At 44.3% G+C, this 20000-nt stretch overlaps 1 protein-coding gene across 1 annotated transcript in view; it reads right to left on the minus strand.

Moving 5' to 3' along the window:
- Positions 1-20000, minus strand: part of LOC143277989 (endoglucanase B-like) — a 27685-nt gene that overhangs the window by 2515 nt on the left and 5170 nt on the right. Inside the window, exons 4-16 of the mRNA XM_076583002.1 lie at positions 17476-18055; positions 16726-16913; positions 15920-16079; positions 14457-14568; positions 13592-13742; positions 11063-11219; positions 9092-9263; positions 7817-8007; positions 7248-7391; positions 6528-6586; positions 5263-5412; positions 4073-4172; positions 1401-1545 (exon numbers count right to left, since the gene is read on the minus strand). Coding sequence (XP_076439117.1) covers positions 1401-1545; positions 4073-4172; positions 5263-5412; positions 6528-6586; positions 7248-7391; positions 7817-8007; positions 9092-9263; positions 11063-11219; positions 13592-13742; positions 14457-14568; positions 15920-16079; positions 16726-16913; positions 17476-18055 — 2309 coding nt within the window. The remainder of the gene's footprint in view (positions 1-1400; positions 1546-4072; positions 4173-5262; positions 5413-6527; positions 6587-7247; positions 7392-7816; positions 8008-9091; positions 9264-11062; positions 11220-13591; positions 13743-14456; positions 14569-15919; positions 16080-16725; positions 16914-17475; positions 18056-20000) is intronic.

A 20000-nucleotide genomic window follows, 5' to 3' on the forward strand; every position in this document is an offset into this window, starting at 1 on the left:
GGTAGCACGAAGTTAGCCACTGATGATGACACAGGTAGCACGATGTTAGCCACTGATGATGACACAGGTAGCACGATGTTAGACATTGATGATGACACAGGTAGCACGATGTTAGCCACTGATGATGACACAGGTAGCACGATGTTAGACATTAATGATGACACAGGCAGCACGATGTTAGACATTGATGATGACACAGGCAGCACGATGTTAGACACTGATGATGACACAGGTACCACGAGGATGGACCTCACGCCATTTTCCTCAAAGGCGTTGGTGAAATTTGTGAGTGAAATATATGTCAACGTCAGATTAATTCTTTGAAGCCATTGGCCTACACAAGATTACAATGACAATGCTCTGTGTAAGGCGAAGATAAATTGGATCCGCGTTTTTTTGGGGGTTTTTTGTTTGGTTTTTTTTGTTTTTGTTTTTGTTTTTTTTGTTTTGTTTTTGTTTTTTGTTTTTTTTGGTGTTTGTTTTTAAAGGAATGACACCCGCTTAGGGGGATTGTACCGCATTGTATAGTATCATACTGTACTATAATATGGTGTATAGTTTATCTTGCCTGAACAGGTTTCAGACTGTATTGTATTGTATTGCATTGCACTGTATCGTATTGTATTGTTTTGCTTTTCGTCACAACATTTTGTCTCCATGTGAAATACGAGATGCTCTTCGCATGAAGAGCGTGTCGCCACATGCAGCGCCGCCCATCTTTTGAATTGTGGTTGTATTTGTTGTATTCTGTCTGTATATGTATCCGTTTCTCTATCGTAATGAACTGTTCTCTTCTTATCTTTTATTTTGCCGGTGACAATCATTTCGTTGCTGTGGGACCTCTTCAGTGCGCTAAGTGCATGCTCCACGCGGGGCCTCGGTTTATCGTCACATCGGAATGGAATCGACAGATGCACAATATCCTCACACATCGAGACCACAACAAGCTGTCTGCTTGTAGTATGACCCGATTAGCCCATTGAGTGCTCTCTCTCTCTCTCTCTCTCTACACACACACACACACACACACACACACACACACACACACACAGGGTATGAGCATGTGTCGACGTATGGAAAGGAAACTGTATTTTTTGGCTTTCAGTTTTGTGTGTGTGTGTGTATGTTTGTATGTATGTATGTATGTATGTGTGTTGTGTTGTGTTGTGTTGTGTGTGTGTGTGTGTGTGTGTGTGTGTGTGTGTGTGTGTTGACATAACAGTTGTATCGCACACAGAGAAAAAGAGACAGAAGGAGGAAAGTATGCATACAGACGCAGACAGACAGACAGACGCGCAGACAGACAGACGAGCAGACAGACATACAGACTGACTGACAGACCGACATGCTGACAGACAAGCAGACGGGCAGTAGGACCAGGGAAGGGGGTGGGGTCAGACCTGTAATTGCTGACTTGCAGTTTGAGGTACCAGGGGTTCGAACCCTGGAAGGAGTACTGCAGCTTATTGTTGGCCACCGGACACTGCACCGCCTGGATCTCAATGTCCCAGCGACCGTCCCCGTTCAGAGCAAAGTCCACACTTCCTGCCACACACACACACACACACACACGCACACACACACACACACACATCACGCATGACATCACACACACACACACACACATCACGCATGACATCACACACACACACACACATCACATCACACATGATATCACACACACACACATTACGCATGACATCACACACACACACACACACACACACACACACACACGCATTTAACATCCTGTCTGTGTGACTGTCTGGTTTCTTCCTTTCTTACTTTTCCCTCCCTTCCATTCTTTCCTTATTGCCTCCTTTCCTTTCTTTCTTTCTTTCCTTATTGCCTCATTTCTTTCTTTCCTTATTGCCTCATTTCCTTCTTTCTTTCCTTAATGCCTCATTTCTTTCTTTCCTTATTGCCTCCTCTCCTTTCTTTCTTTCCTTATTGCCTCCTTTCCTTTCTTTCTTTCCTTATTGCCTCCTTTCCTTTCCTTCTTTCTTTCCTTATTGCCTCCTCTCCTTTCTTTCTTTCTTTCCTTATTGCCTCCTTTCCTTTCCTTCTTTCTTTCCTTAATGCCTCATTTCTTTCTTTCCTTATTGCCTCATTTCCTTCTTTCTTTCTTTCCTTATTGCCTCATTTCCTTTCTTTCTTTCTTTCCTTATTGCCTCATTTCCTTCTTTCTTTCTTTCCTTATTGCCTCATTTCCTTCTTTCTTTCCTTATTGCCTCATTTCCTTCTTTCTTTCTTTCTTTCCTTATTGCCTCATTTCCTTCTTTCTTTCTTTCCTTACTGCCTCATTTCCTTTCTTTCTTTCCTTATTGCCTCATTTCTTTTTTTCTTTCCTTATTGCCTCATTTCCTTCTTTCTTTCTTTCTTTCCTTTTTGCCTCATTTCCTTCTTTCTTTCTTTCCTTTTTGCCTCATTTCCTTCTTTCTTTCTTTCCTTATTGCCTCATTTCCTTCTTTCTTTCCTTATTGCCTCATTTCCTTCTTTCTTTCTTTCTTTCTTTCCTTATTGCCTCATTTCCTTCTTTCTTTCTTTCCTTATTGCCTCATTTCCTTCTTTCTTTCCTTATTGCCTCATTTCTTTTTTTCTTTCCTTATTGCCTCATTTCCTTCTTTCTTTCTTTCTTTCCTTTTTGCCTCATTTCCTTCTTTCTTTCTTTCCTTTTTGCCTCATTTCCTTCTTTCTTTCTTTCCTTATTGCCTCATTTCCTTCTTTCTTTCCTTCTTTCTTTCTTTCCTTATTGCCTCATTTCCTTCTTTCTTTCCTTACTGCCTCATTTCCTTCTTTCTTTCTTTCCTTTTTGCCTCATTTCTTTCTTTCTTTCCTTACTGCCTCATTTCCTTCTTTCTTTCTGTCCTTTTTGCCTCATTTCTTTCTTTCTTTCCTTACTGCCTCATTTCCTTCTTTCTTTCTTTCCTTATTGCCTCATTTCCTTCTTTCTTTCCTTACTGCCTCATTTCCTTCTTTCTTTCTTTCTTTCTTTCCTTACTGCCTCATTTCCTTCTTTCTTTCTTTCCTTTTTGCCTCATTTCTTTCTTTCTTTCCTTACTGCCTCATTTCCTTCTTTTTTTCTTTCCTTATTGCCTCATTTCCTTCTTTCTTTCTTTCCTTACTGCCTCATTTCCTTCTTTCTTTCTTTCCTTACTGCGTCATTTCCTTCTTTGCCTCATTTCCTTCTTTCTTTCTTTCCTTATTGCCTCATTTCCTTCTTTCTTTCTTTCCTTACTGCCTCATTTCCTTCTTTCTTTCTTTCCTTACTGCGTCATTTCCTTCTTTCTTTCTTTCTTTCTTTCCTTATTGCCTCATTTCCTTCTTTCTTTCTTTCCTTACTGCCTCATTTCTTTCTTTCTTTCTTTCCTTATTGCCTCATTTCTTTCTTTCTTTCTTTCTTTCTTGCCTCATTTCTTTCTTTCTTTCTTTCCTTATTGCCTCATTTCTTTCTTTCTTTCTTTCTTTCTTGCCTCATTTCCTTCTTTCTTTCTTTCTTTCTTTCCTTATTGCCTCATTTCCTTCTTTCTTTCTTTCCTTACTGCCTCATTCCCTTCTTTCTTTCTTTCTTTCCTTATTGCCTCATTTCCTTTCTTTCTTTCCTTATTGCCTCATTTCCTTTCTTTCTTTCCTTATTGCCTCATTTCCTTCTTTCTTTCTTTCCTTACTGCCTCATTTCCTTCTTTCTTTCTTTCCTTATTGCCTCATTTCTTTCTTTCTTTCCTTATTGCCTCATTTCTTTCTTTCTTTCTTTCCTTATTGCCTCATTTGCTTCTTTCTTTCCTTATTGCCTCATTTCTTTTTTTCTTTCCTTATTGCCTCATTTCTTTCTTTCTTTCTTTCATTATTGCCTCATTTCTTTCTTTCTTTCTTTCTTGCCTCATTTCCTTCTTTCTTTCTTTCTTTCATTATTGCCTCATTTCTTTCTTTCTTTCTTTATTACCTCATTTCCTTCTATCTTTCTTTCATTTCTGTCTCTTTTTCTGTCTTTTTTTCTTTCATTATTGCCTCTGTTTCTTTCTCTCTTCCTGTCATTATTCCCTCCCCTCATTCATTCTCTCTATCTCCTTACCATCCTTGCTGCAGGCTCCACTAGGACACAGGTCCTTGACGAACACGATGTATTCTCCATTCAGCGGGTCGTTCCCTGCTCCCACTCCTTTTCCCGTCACCTGTCAGCATCATCATCATCACCATCATCATCACCACCGTCATCATTGTCATCATCACCTTCATCAGCATCAACATCATCGTCATCAACGCCATCATCATCATCACCACCATCACCATCATTATCATCATCATTATCACAATCACCATTACCACCATCACCATTACCATCCTCGTCCCCATCAACATCATCATCATCACACACACACACACACACACACACACACACACACACACACACACACAAAACCGGCGCTCTTGCAAGGAACAGATCCAGTGTAATGTCTCTGGTAATCACTAAAATAATATTTTAGATGAGCTTTTCAGAGAAGCAACAACACACAGGGCCAGTAAAACAGCATCTCTTCTAAGACGATGTGAACCGTATCGTCGCAGTTCCCAAACATACCCCGGACAATGTTGTCCTGTTGTCACACCAACAAGGCATGATCTCCCATCACTTTCTACCGACTATCGCGGCTACAGCTGCTCTGAGTCAGTCTTGCAAGTTGACCTACTTCTACATACTTCTCAGAATTTTTGCCATTGACAATCATTTCCTAGTCAAGGGTCCTTTTAGGTGCACAAAATGCAAGCTGTACGCAGTGTCCTTTTTATCGTCTCATCTGAATAAAATCGACAGATGCAATAGTTATATCCTCATACACTGAGAACTCCAACTAACAGTATGCTTCTAGTATGACTCGATAATCGAACAGTGGAAAGCTCATCCATTTTTCCCCACCCCCCCCCTCTCTCTCTCTCCCTCTCTCTTCCCTCCCCCCGTCTCCCTCTCTCCGTCTTCTTCTCTCTCCCTCCCTTCCTCTCTCTCCCCCTCTCCCTCCCCCCCCACTCTGTCTCTCACCCCTCTCTCTCTCCCTATCTCCACCCCTCTCTCCCCTCATGCCTGTTCTAAAAGCGTTCTCTTCTGTAGCGCCCGGAAAGAGAAACATTAATCTGAGCACCATCTTCTTGCATGAAACCGATGGGAAAAAAATCAGCAATGAAACAACGTATCAAATTTCGTTTGGATTAAGAACAAAAAGCAACACAACTACCACACATCAGTTCCCACGAACTTTCCCATCTCACCTTGAAGCACATTCCACAAGCCTTCGAGTTATGCCAGATGACGTAGTTCATAGCGGCCAAAGCGTCGATTTCACTGGATAATCCTACAGCCGGGAACTCTGCCTGATGATATGTGCACGTGCCCGCCTGGCCTTCCCCGTAGTAAGTGCCCTGGAACAAGCATTATGACTAAGTGCCCTGGAACGAGCATTATGACTAAGTGCCCTGGAATGAGCATTATGACTTAGTGCCCTGGAATGAGCATTATGACTAAGTGCCCTGGAACGAACATTACAACTAAGTGCCCTGGAACCTGTATTAACCTTGCCCTTGAACGTGGATCATAAGTAAGTGCATCGGAAAGAGCTCTGTAAATTTGGAACAGGCATTAGCCAATGAATAAGTGCCCTGGAATGAGCATTATCGCTATGTGTTCTGGAAAGATAACTGTGACCAAATGCCCTTGGAACATGACAGAATGAAAAAGAAAAGACAGAGAGATAGAAAGGAGCATGGAAATAACGAGAGAAAAAGGGACACGGGGAAAATAAGTCAAACAAATGGAGAATAAAAATATGAATGACAGAAAACAGAAAAAAGCCACTAAAATAACAATAAATATAGGCAGACAGACAAACAGACAGAGACAGAGGGAGAAACAAATAGAGAAAGACAAAGAAAGAGAGAGAATGAGACAGAGACTGACAGACAGAGACACAGGAAGACAGGGAGTAACAGAGATGAGAGATAGATACAGTTACACAGAGAGAGAGGATAGAAACAGATGAATACAAAGTCACAGTGAGAAAGTGAGAGACAGATATACAGGTAATCATACATACACACATATATCAATGTAGCCTAATATATATATATATATATATATATATATGTGTGTGTGTGTGTGTGTGTATGTATGTATGCATGTATGTATGGATATATATATAACATACATCAATGTAGCCTTATATATAAACATATATAAATGTATGTATGTAAACATATATAACATACATCAATGTAAACTTATACATATATGCATATATCATATCACAGAGAGAAAGAGTTATGTATACACAGATATATACATATGTCAATATAGCATATACATTCAGAGAGGGGGAGAGAGAGAGAGAGTCACACAGAGACTGAAAGAAAGAGAGATGCTTAAAGAGAGAGAGAGAAAGTCGGAGAGAGACAGGGAACCCCCAAGCCCTCCCACGCCCCCGCACAGACAGAGACATGGAAGGAACTAGGTGGGAAGGGGAACCGGTGGGGGAACTGACATCACCGCTGTACGTGTTGAGGTACAGATCCAACATGGCCTGGTTCCGCTCACCACTCACTGCTCACAGAAAGAAATATCATAGCCCTGTACCAACACACACACACACACACACACACACACACACACGCACACAAATGCATGCACACACGCGCGCGCACACATACATATACACACATGCACAGCACAAACACACACATGCACACACAAACACACACACACACCACACACATCACACGCACTCGCACACACACACACACAAACACACACATACACACACACATACGCCATGCACACCACACACACACACACACATACACACACACCACACACACACACACATACACACACAAACACACACATATACACACACCACACACACATACACCACGTACATCACACACACACACACACACACACAGACACTACACCACACCACACCACACCACACACACACACATACACCACGCACGCACGCACACACACACACACACAAAAACACACCACGCACACGCACACACACACACACCACCACCACACCACACCACACACACACACATACACCACGCACACACGCACGCACACACACACACACACACACACACACACCACGCACACACACACGCACACACACACACACACCACGCACACGCACACACACACACACACACACACACCTTACCACAGTAAGACAGACCCAAGACTCGAACACACAACTCACTGTCAGGAGGGGAAGTGGGACCAGAGGGACCACTGGTCGGGGCAGGCGTTGGAGAAGTCCCTGAGGTGCTTCCCCCTGGACGTGGATGCGGACACGTGGGATTGGCTGTTGGCAGCTGACCACGTGACTCCAAACTGACCAATCCTGTATGGGGAAACATTCAGCCTTAGTTTGGGCTGTGTACCATATATGCCAAAGCAAACTCTAAACTGATCAACCATTTGGATACATTCACAACCAGCGATGATTTGAGAAGCCTTTGATATTCTCTCAAAACGTAATATATTATTGTCCGTACATTGTGTTTATAAACTTAAACTGAATTCTAAAGACGTGTAGCCTATGGTACTGGAAACATACACACACACACACACACACACACAAGAAATTGTTATAATCATAATGTATGGAGTGAGATGAGAAACACACACACACACACACACACACACACACACACACACACATATGCACACAAACGCTACAGACGTGTAGCCTATGGTACTGGAAACAAACACACACACACACACACACACACACAAACACAAACACACATACTCACACAAACGCACCTGCCAGCACAGTCTGGAACCCAGCATTGTAGTCACACGCCACCTCGTTCATGACGTAATCCGTACGATCGTCGACGTAATCGCCATTGACGTCAGGCCCGCCAACCAGAGCTCCGTACAGAACTTGCGGGTTGGGGTCAGGGGAGTTGAAGTTGCTCCAATCACAAGTGGCGGGAGCAGAGGGGCAAGAGCTGAAAACCAATCAGAACTCTTCTTATTTCCAGTCCGGCTGACCCCAATGGCCACAATACTGTGAGAGGAACAATGGCAGTGATACAGAAATTGCAACAGGAAGCAAGTGTCCACAGATGTTATCCCCCCACCCCTCTCAGCCCCCTCAAATAGACCTTGAGTTTTGGGTTAGTCACTGGGATGTAGACCAAGGTTCTGTGTGCCGCATACACGCGCTGCAGGTAACAGAACCCACAGCAACAAAAGAGTTTGTACCTGGTTAAATCATGTCGAAAAATATTCTTTGGTAGTATATTTTTTCAAAGTATGGTGATACGCTGTGGTACAGAGAAATCTGTTGAAAGAAATAACACAACACAACACAACACATTGTAATACAACACAACGCAATACAACACAACATAATACAATGTAACACAGCACAATTCAATACAACACAGTGCACTGCAATGCAATACACAACAATACAATGAATACAATACAATCAAATACAACACAAGACAACACAACACTTTACAACAATTACAGTAATAGGAAGCACAACTGTACAACAGTCGTTGGCTGAAAGAGAACAGTCCATGTAATCTTCATCCTGTTTTGCTCAGAACATGGCTCATGCATTTGTTGCTCGGACCAGCTCGCAATCTGCCACACAGATGGGGTTGATATATCTAAAGATTACAGCCTGATGTGTATGAAACAATAATGTATCGATTTGGATAAGATCAGTGTTACATCAGCCACTGATCCGATGGTCTTGATAAAATAATCCTCCAAGGAACAGTTGAGCGAGGGAGATAAAGGGGAAGACAGATAAAAAATTTTGAAAAAGTAATATAATAAAAAATTTTTAAAAGAATGATGAACTGACAACACTGCAGAATGGACAGGAAACCATTTGACACACAATTGACAGACCTGGAGGAATCTGATGAACAGTTCGGTGTGGTAGTGACTCTGCACAGAGTTCACGGAAAACAAGACATCACCCACAGCGGGTGATTATCAAACCAGATTTCATTTCTAACACTACAGCCCATGTTACAGAGTTTTGTTCCTGCATACATAAAGAGTGCACGTCACCTGGCGGCGTGGTGGGGTCGTTCAGGGGGGTTAACTCCGAAACCCACCACGTAACTCCTTTGGTTTTTGTTGTCTCCCAGCGCGAAGTTGAGCTGACTGAGCGCCCAGTCTCTGTTGGCCGTTGTGGCCAGGCCGTTCTCTGCGGCCATCAGTGAGATCATGGCCGCGTTCACTGCACACACACACACACACACACACACACGATCACATATTTAAATATTTTAAGTGATATTTATTTCAGAGAGATCAATATACATACATCTACTTTCACGTCTTTGTGGAAAAAAAAGTCTGATTCCATTTTTAATGAATAAAATTCAGACGACAAGTTACATTTGTAAAGAAAAAAAAATCATACCCTCATTGTACTTTTGCAAGTACCGTTTAACATAGGCAGTCAGGAGGGAAACACGTTTTTGTTTTGTTTTTTGTTTTTTTTTGGGGGGGGGGGTTGTTTGAGTTTTTCTTTCTTGTTTTTTCTTTTCTTGTTTTTTTGTTTTGTTTTGGTTTTAACTTCTGTTGAGATTTCACTGTTGCAAAGATCTATTTTTCGTTGTTGTATTTTTTAGATAGATTTTTGTAGCTTGTATGGAGGCTTCATTGCCGTAAAGAGACCCCACATCGTTCTGTATACAGGAGGTTGTGAACAGTTACACTTCAGAAAAAGGGGGAAAGGTGGTAGAATGGTTAGGACGCTTCTCTGTCAATCCAGTGTCCATCAGGGCCTGGGTTCTTCTCTGTCAATCCAGTGTCCATCAGGGTCTGGGTTCTTCTCTGTCAATCCAGTGTCCATCAGGGTCTGGGTTCTTCTCTGTCAATCCTGTGTCCATGAGGGTCTGGGTTCTTCTCTGTCAATCCAGTGTCCGTGAGGGTCTGGGTTCTTCTCTGTCAATCCAGTGTCCATGAGGGCCTGGGTTCTTCTCTGTCAATCCAGTGTCCATGAGGGTCTGGGTTCTTCTCTGTCAATCCAGTGTCCTTCAGGGTCTGGTCTTCTCTGTCAATCCAGTGTCCATCAGGGTCTGGGTTCTTCTCTGTCAATCCAGTGTCCATCAGGGTCTGTGTCTTCTCTGTCAATCCAGTGTCCATGAGGGGTTTGGGTTCTTCTCTGTCAATCCAGTGTCCATCAGGGTCTGTGTCTTCTCTGTCAATCCAGTGTCCATGAGGGGTCTGGGTTCTTCTCTGTCAATCCAGTGTCCATCAGGGTCTGGGTTCTTCTCTGTCAATCCAGTGTCCGTGAGGGTCTGGGTTCTTCTCTGTCAATCCAGTGTCCATCAGGGTCTGGGTTCTTCTCTGTCAATCCAGTGTCCATCAGGGTCTGGGTTCTTCTCTGTCAATCCAGTGTCCATCAGGGTCTGTGTCTTCTCTGTCAATCCAGTGTCCATGAGGGTCTGGGTTCTTCTCTGTCAATCCAGTGTCTAGTCATTCAGATGAGACGATAAACTGAGGTCACGTGTGGAGCACGCACTTGTCGCACTGAAAAAAAACAAAGAAAGAAGAATCCGTGGCAACAAGAGCGGTGTGGTGTATGTGGATTTGTACAAAAGCAGTGACGCCTCTTTGAGAAACTGAAACTGTACTTCTCAGTGTAGACTTGTCTTTCCTTGTCTCGTCAGAACACCGAGGCCTTGTTTATGTATTTTCTAACCATGCAATTTCATGTTTTCCAGGCACGAGTCTAATCACTTATCCTCAGTTGGTCAAGGCATCAAAGCATGCACCAGTGAGCATTATATTTGCTCTTGTGTTAAGAAAATATACAAAGCAAGTATATGAATTCAAATTTTCTTTCCTTTTCTTTTTTTTCTTGTCGCAAGCGTTGGTGCGACAAACTGAAGACACCAATAGTGTATGGGTGAGTTTGACGACCTATTGGCATTTCACCCTAAAGGTCAAGTTGTTCGTGGCTGTGGTCTCTACACAAACAGCCAACGTAAACGTCACATACACACAGGCCATGACGTCACCACTCACGTGCATATCTGAGCGACCCCCATTGGCGGAGCCAGGACAGGCCGCAGGGAGTGACGCTGATGCCATTTCCGTTCCGCCATTTTGAGGTGAAGGTGTCGATGACGTCAGCATACTGCTGTTTCTGGGCCGCGTCTGTCTCCAGTTCATGCAGCAACACCTGGGGAATACATGTCACACCTTTCATATTAGGAAGGTGGGGCGGGGGGCTGGCAGGAGGGGTGGGGGGGGGGGGGGGGGGGTCAGGGAGAGAAACGGAACTAAAAGGATGTCGAAGTTGATGACCTATGAAGGCCTTCTTCTTGCAGACGATGAATGTTTGTTTGTTTTTTTCAATTTAGCTTGGTTTACTTGTCACACGTAGGCAGGCGTGATGAGAGACTTTGGATAACTTCGCTGCATGACTTGAATTCGGTCACCAACTAGAAGTCCGTGAGGTTCGCGTTAGGTGGAATAATAAATCACAGGGAAAAGTGAAAAAAAAAATCGATGTGATGAAAGTCGGAGGGGAGGGTGGGTTAGTTCATTAACTTTATCTGATATAGTTTTTTCTGTGAGGTGCCCGGGTGAACCTGTAAGACTTCAGATACAGTATACACCAGTGGGATCCAGCCACGCTGTGTCACGGTGTTGTGTCCTTGTGTTGGGAAAGGCACGATTTTCCGTAATTCCACCCGGGTGTGAAATGGAACATGACTTCGGCTGGGGTATGTTAAGCATAGAAGGGAAGAACTGGGTCTCGCCTTGCTATACAGAGCCCTGGACACAGTGAATATGTATTTACAGCCCTGATTGCCGTAACCTTTTAACTTTTTCTACTGCACTAAACTGTGCTCACATCAAGCCTGAGATGTGTGCATAATTTTTCACCAGTTTATCTATATATTCATATATCTATTTTTTTATTCAAGAAAACACACACATACATGCATACAGATGTAAAGATATTAACAGAACTCGACTAATGTCTTGATATGTTTACAGCCTAACTCGTGTTTTCCTTCGTGATTCATTTGTTCCTTCCTTCCTTCCACACACACACACACATTGGATTATTCCTTCTGTCTTTCTCCGTTTTCTTTCGTGATTCATTCACTCTTTCCTTTCTTCCTTCCTGATGATGACTCACTTTCATTTGGTGTACAGTTGGAGTGAATTTCACGTTGCAATGGTAGAACCATGAATTAATGATATGGATAGTTATATAGCGCCTATCCTCGGTCGGAGACCAAGCTCTAAGTGATTTACAAACACGGGGTCATTAACACAACAGGATGCCTACCTGGGTAGAGCCGACTGACGGATGCCACTGGGTGCTCATCATTTGTTTCCCGTGTCATTCGATCAGATTTCAGTCACGCACACATACACACTCAGACAGACATGTAACACTTTACGTGTATGTCCGTTTTGTTTATTTACCCTGCCATGTAAGCAGCCATATTCCGATTCCGGGGACGTGTGTGCTGGGTATGTTCTTGTTTCCATAACCCACCAAACGCTGACATGGATTGCAGGCTTAATCTTCTGCTTGCGTATACACACGAAGGGGGTTCAGGCACAAGCAGGTCTGCACATATGTTGAACTGAGATATTGGAAAAATCTTCACAAGGCGCCGTTACCTAGATTCAAACCCGGGACCCTCAGATTGAAAGTCCAACACTTTAACCTCTCGGCTATCGCGCCCGTCATAGAACCACACAGAAAAAATCGGGTCCCATCGCAATAGAAATTTCCATCAACTTTCTGAAGCACGAGTAGGACCTTCATCCACTGCCGTTTAAAGTTCCTTTCCTCTCCTCTCTACATCTATGGAGGAAGTAACACTCAGGTTACCTATCTTCTTCTCTCTATATCTATGACAAAAGTCACAATGGAACTTACCACTCAAGACATCAACCCTTCTTCCATTTTTATGACTAAAAAGCCGTAGCAGGACTTAACCACTAAAGACAGATATCCTCTCCTCGCTGTTGGCCTATCTTTGACGGACATGGCAACGGGGAACTTACTTTCACAGCCATTCATCTTGATTACTCTTTCTGTATCTGTGGCAAAAGACACATTGGCACCAAGATCTACTGAGATACCTCTCTCTCTCTAGATCTACGGCGGATATCTCATTGGCAGGACTACATTTACTGAAATACCTATCCTCTCTAAATTTACGGCGGAACTCGCAGATGAACATTCATCTACCTACCACGACAAACACCATTCCTCTTCTATCTACATCTATTGCAAAAGTCGCAAAGGAAGTTACAACCGCTTGACACCAAAAACACCTATCCTCTTCTGTCTAGATCTGTGATAGAATTTGCAAATGAACTTTCATCCACCAACAACCAAAGACACTAATCTATCTAAATCTATAGCAAAAGTCGCAAAGGAACTTTCATCCGCTTATCACCAAAGACACCTATCCTCTTCTATCTAGATCTATGGCAGAAGTCACAAAGGAAGTTACATCCACTTGCCACCAAAGACACCTGTCCTCTCCTCTCCAGATCTACGGCAGGTCGGTAACTCACCGCACACCCGACGCCTTTGTCATCCCACGAGAACTCCCCGCTGGTCACAGACCCCGTGTTGGCTTCCGCTTTGCTCTTGTAGGTGGTCTCCCCTGTCGCTTTGTACAGCCAGGCGGCGCCCCAACACAGCTCGTCACTGTACCCCCAGGACCTGGGCAAGATGGGGCAGGCCAGGATTAAAGAGTGTGCCTTGTTGTTTGTCATCATCGGTCATTGCTGAGATCGTTCAGTAGTCGATCGATCGATAGACTGACTGATCATAGTTACTTACTCAATTAACTGATCTATTGTTTGATTGTTTTGGTTAATCAATTGATTAATTATTTATTTAATTATTGAACTAATTAATCGACTGATAAACTGAAAAAATCAAATTACAACAAATTAATTCATGAATCAATCAATTGCTTTAAAGAGAAACAGACAGACAGACACAAAGAGACACAAAGACAGAGTCTGATAGACTGGGAGAGAAGAGAGGAGCGGAGACGTAGACAGACAGAGACATGAGTCAGACAGACAGACAGACATACAGATGGGGGAGAGAGACAGAGACAAAGAGAGATACACGGAGACAGGGACAAGGAGAGACAGTCAGACTTACGGGTGCAGAGACAGACAGACACCTATCCTCTCCTCTCTTGATCTATGACAGATGTTGTGAAATCAATTAATGAACCTGCATCCACCAACCACCAAAGACACCAATCTATCTGTATCGATAGCTGAGGTCACAAAGGAACTTTCCACCGAAGACACCAATCCTCTTCTATCTAGATCTATGGCAGAAAAAAACAGAGACCTGCTGAGAGACAGAGACAAAGAGAGACAGACAAAGAGAGAAGGGGTGGTGGGGAGGGGATACCTGTAAGCAGTAGCAGCATCAGTGATGGACTCGTGGTAATAGCCACGGTAGGTGTCGGCAAAGGTGTACAGAGACCTGGCTGCCTGGAGCAGGCCACTGGCGTACGTGGGGTCTGCAACACACACACACACACACACATACACACACACGCGCGCGCGCACATGTACACGCACGTTTATGTGTACACACACACACACACACAGACAAACACACACACACACACGCATATACACGCATGCGCACGAACGCACACGTGCACACACACGCACACACGTGCGCGCGCGCACGCACGCATACACGCACGCACACACACACACACACACACACACACACACACAAACGATCTCAAAGTATACCTGCATAAAAAGCACTTTTTTGATTTTTTACTTGGGGTCTTTATAGACGACCCAAATGGTCTTAGATCTTGATGACACGTTTTGAAAACAAAAAAAAAAAGAGAAAAAAAGGAAGAACAGAAAAAGCGAGAGAACATATCTCAACTTTTGAAAGAACTGCAATGGCTCCTTGTGAATGTCAGTACTGAGTTGAGGTTCTTACCTGTCGCTATTTGGGTGGATTTCGTCCACAGAATTTTGCCAGAGGATAACACAAACGTTGCCATGGGTTCTTTTTCAGTGCGCCAAATGTGTACTGCACATGGGACCTAAGTTTATCGTCTCATCTAAAAGACCAGACGCTCACACTGACTTTCCCACGCGAGAGAAAGGGCGAGACGTGGATTCAAACCCAAACCCTCGCGGACACTGTTTTGTCAGATGAGCGTATTCACAAGTCTGCCACCTTCCTTCTTGGTCCCAGCCTTCATATTTGAGTCCACAAGAAGCATAAAATCAAATACGCACGTTAAAGATCCTGTAATCCATGTCAGCATTCGGTGAGTTATGGAAACAAGAACATACCCTGCATGCACACCCCCGAAAACGGAGTATGGCTGCCTAGATGGCGGCGGTAAGAACGGTCATACACGAAAAAAGCCCACTCGAGTACAAACGAGTGAACGTGGGGGTTGCAGCCCATGAACGAAGAAGAATAAGAGGGACGGGGGTTCAAACCTACAACCTGCACAAGCTGACCTCATGAATTCCATCACTAGCACTGCCGCCTCACCTGTGTCCTTGAAAACCGCCATCCATTACCTCACTCCTCATCGCCTCACCTGTGTCCTTGAAAGCCGCCATCCATTACCTCACTCCTCATCGCCTCACCTGTGTCCTTGAAAACCGCCATCTATTACCTCACTCCTCATCGCCTCACCTGTGTCCTTGAAAGCCACCATCCTGTACCTCACTCCTCATCGCCTCACCTGTGTCCTTGAAAGCCAACATCCTGTACCTCACTCCTCACCACCTCACCTGTGTCCTTGAAAGCCACCATCCTGTACCTCACTCCTCACAGCCTCACCTGTGTCCTTAAAAGCCACCATCCTGTACCTCACTCCTCACCTGTGTCCTTGAAAGCCAGGTAGCCAGCCGCCAGAGCAGCGGCGGTTTCAGCGGCCAGGTCGGAGCCCGGGGCAGTGGGGGTCAGCGTGTAGACAGGTCTGTCCATGGTCATGTCCTCTGGACGGCCCCAGAAGCTGTGGTCCAGGTTCACGTTGCCCACCTGCGTGGATCACAGTTCAGTGCGGACACTTTGCAAGCCTCCAGCTCTCTTCGGACACAGCGCTGTTAGTATCGCTGTTGGTGCCGTTTGCTTACATGACGGTAATCTATTATTCACGTAACTTCAAAAAAATAAAAATGAATAAATCAATAATAATGATAACACACACACACACACACACACACACACACACACACACACACACACACCGCCCTCCACCCCCAACCCCCTTTTGCTGGCTATGGTAGTTGGTGTGAACATGTATTCATTTATTCCATCAAAGCTATTTTACTATTTACATGCTCGCGTGCGTGCACACTCACACATACACACATAGTGCATAAATGATTAGATACGTGAATGAATTCACACACACACACACACACACACACACACACACACACACACAAGAATGCTGTCAGCAGAATCTCCTCAACAACAACTACACATAACGTTTCAGTTTGTGCTCTCCCAGTATCTGTCAACTTTCAATACAAATCGCAAAATGATTTTTAGGCATCAAAAAAAAAAAAAAGAAAAAGAAAAAAGAAAAACAAAGAAAAACATAAATCTTCGAAACATCACTTTAACAGATCTCAGATGGCATAACTGTCCATACAGAATTGAGCTTTTTTCACTCACATACCTGCCCATAGAGAATTTGATTCTGTGCGTCCCAACTTTTTAGCAAGTAATCCAGCGGCCATCGGACAACTTCGCGCATGCGTGCAAGCTGACCGGAAGCGGAGTATCCATCTTGGAACTTGAGGAGACCCCACAGGAGAACGGTGGTGGAGCCAGCCATGGGGAAGTTGAGTTTGAGGAAATCCCCGGCTGTTATAAATATAGACACAGGGGGAAGTTGAGTTTGAGGAAATCCCCGGCTGTTATAAATATAGACACAGGGGGAAGTTGAGTTTGAGGAAATCCCCGGCTGTTATAAATATAGACACAGGGGGAAGTTGAGTTTGTGGAAATCCCAGCTGTTACAAATATAGACACCTGGGATGTTGAGTTTGACGTCATCCTTGGTTGTTGAGACTGGAATATTCCCGGTTTGAAGAGAGAGAGAAAGAGACTAAATTGCACATGCATATACATACGCGCACATACAACAGCGCACGCTCACAAATTTAAACAAACACACACTCCCTATTGCCTCCAAACTCATCATCATATCACTCCCCCACACACCATCATCCCACCCCACTCACCATTATACCCACACACACACACACTCACCGTCATCCCACCCCCCAACTCACCATCATACTCCCCACTCAACATCATCCCCCCCCCCACCATCCCCTCCCACTCACCATCATCCCACCCCCGCTCACCATCACACACCCTACCCACCATCACACCCCCACCCACCATCACACCCCCCACTCACCATCATACCACCCCCCAGACAGGTCCCGCCACTGTCCGTCAGGTCCCTGCGTCCCGTCATTCACCGCGCTGTCCCCCCGCCAGGAAATGACGTCATCGGGCAGCGGGCCCGAGCGCTGAGCCAGGTAGAAGAGCAGAGAGTCGGACAGAGCTTGGCTGTAGTCGTACCGAGCGTTCGACGGATTTGGGGTCGTGTTGGGTGGTTGGGTGGTGGGTGGTTGGGTGGTTGGGGCCTGGGTTGTTGGGGCCTGGGTGGTGGGTGGCTGGGTGGTTGGGCCGTGGGTGGTGGGTGGTTGCGTGGTTTGGGCCTGGGTGGTGGGTGGTTGGGTGGTTGGGGCCTGGGTTGTTGGAGCTTGGGTAGTGGGTGGCTGGGTGGTGGTGGAGGGCAGGGTGACCTCAATGGGGGTGACTCCGTCACTCTCTGTGAAGAAGGCCCTGACGCAGGGATTCATCCAGCGACGGAGGCTGGCCTGGAAATCCAGGCAGAAGACCTCCCCCTCCTGCAGCCTCCTGTTGTACGACCTGGGCGTCAGCAGCCACGCCATCCTCCTGTAGACGTTCTTCCTGATGGCTTTGGGCACCTGGAAACAGCAAGGGTGTGGCCGGCTGCTTGTTTTTGTTGTTGTTTTGTTGTTGTTGCTGTTGTTGTTTGTTTTGTTTTGTTTTGTTTTGGTGTGTGTGTGTGTGTGTTTTCTGTTTGTGATTTGGTTCAATGTATTGTACCAGGTTTATCTCCAGTTTTATCTCTAGGTTTATCTCTAGTTGTACCAGGTTTATCTCCAGGTTTATCTCCAGTTGTACCAGGTTTATCTCTAGGTTTATCTCCAGCTTACCAGGTTTATCTCTAGGTTACCAGGTTTATCTCTAGTTTATCTCTAGTTGTACCAGGTTTATCTCCAGTTTTATCTCTAGGTTTATCTCCACTTGTACCAGGTTTATCTCTAATTGTACCAGGTTTATCTCTAGGTTTATCTCTAGATGTACCAGGTTTATCTCCAGATTTATCTCCAGTTGTACCAGGTTTATCTCCAGATTTATCTCCAGTTGTACCAGCTTTATCTCCAACTGTACCAGGTAGCCAATCAGTTGTACCATGTATATTTATCTGTTGTACCAGGTATAGGGAAGGTTGGCCAAAGTGCGAACAGCGTGTAATTGCGAACAGTTCGTGTAACGCCCCACTTGGAAGCGTTCTCACCACGAACATTTCACAATTTAACGTCGGCTTCGACCTCGTTCTGATACCTTAATGAATATTCATTTCCAAGAACCAGCTATTTCTGGCTATTTCCGCGCTCTTTCTTCTCTTCGCGCACCACTGCCGTCCAATTCACAAACGTGCTCTCAAAATCCTAAAATCAGGAGAAGCAAACAGTTGGGCTTAAACTTTGACACAGTTTGAAATAGCAGATTTGATCGGATATGCTGAATGACGTGTGCGTTACCAGTGCTGGGAGAATTTAACAAAGCATGTTGGTGACAGATCAGAACGTCAGTTTTGACAGGAATCTCCAAAGTAGTGTCTTATGCAATTAGACCACAGGGAATTTTGACCTGAGTCTATTTGGAAACGATGCTGCAAAGTCACTGAGTGCTCTCAAAAGGGTGTGTTTGTGTGTGTTGTGGGGATTGTGTGCTTAAATGCGTGTTTGTGTGTGTGCATGTGTGAACAAGACCAACGATACAACAGTCTATGTACCAATAATTTGCAATGTCTAATGAGTTAAAGACCTGCTTCTGTTTTAATTGTCCACATGTACCAAACCCATCGTTTGTGATTAGACTTGCCCGTTCGTATTTACCCTCAGGCACCACTGCTATTTCAACTATTGAATAAAATATTGAAAAGGAGGAATAGAAGATTCTTTTCCTGATGCAACCAATTGGAGAAAGCCTTAAAAACAGAAGAACTTCACGTATTTGACGATCGTACAACCTGTTATCTGTACAATATACACGTTGTGTTGGTCGCTTCGACTGGATCGTTCCAAATTAGGCCTACCTATATAATAATAATAATAATAATGGCTACTTATACACCACTATCCAGAAATCTGCTCTAGGTGCTTTAGAAAGCTTTTGGTTACATAACACATTACATCAATGTTACGTATACACACCAGCATGTGACTTACACACACACACACACACACACACACAACGTACGAGCACACACAAATACACATTCATACACATGCATGTATTTATGTACACAAACATTATGTATACACACATAGTCAAGCACACCACACGCAAAGAAGTGGACCTGCCACAACTGAACTAACTGCTGAGGGATGAGGTGAGTTTTGAGACCAGATATGAAAGAGGCATGGGAGTCAGAATGACGGAGGTTATCAGGGAGCTTGTTCCACGTCTTTGGCAATTAAAAAGAAAATGATCTGTGTCCATAGGTCTTACTTCTGGCGTGAGGTGTCCTGAGATGTCAAGTATCAGAGGAAGAACGGAGCTGATGAGACGGGGTATAGATATGGGGGAGTTCAGAAAGATACTCTGGGCCAGATCCAA

The sequence above is a fragment of the Babylonia areolata genome, chromosome 35, assembly GCF_041734735.1.
Source record: "Babylonia areolata isolate BAREFJ2019XMU chromosome 35, ASM4173473v1, whole genome shotgun sequence".
NCBI lineage: Eukaryota > Metazoa > Mollusca > Gastropoda > Neogastropoda > Buccinidae > Babylonia > Babylonia areolata.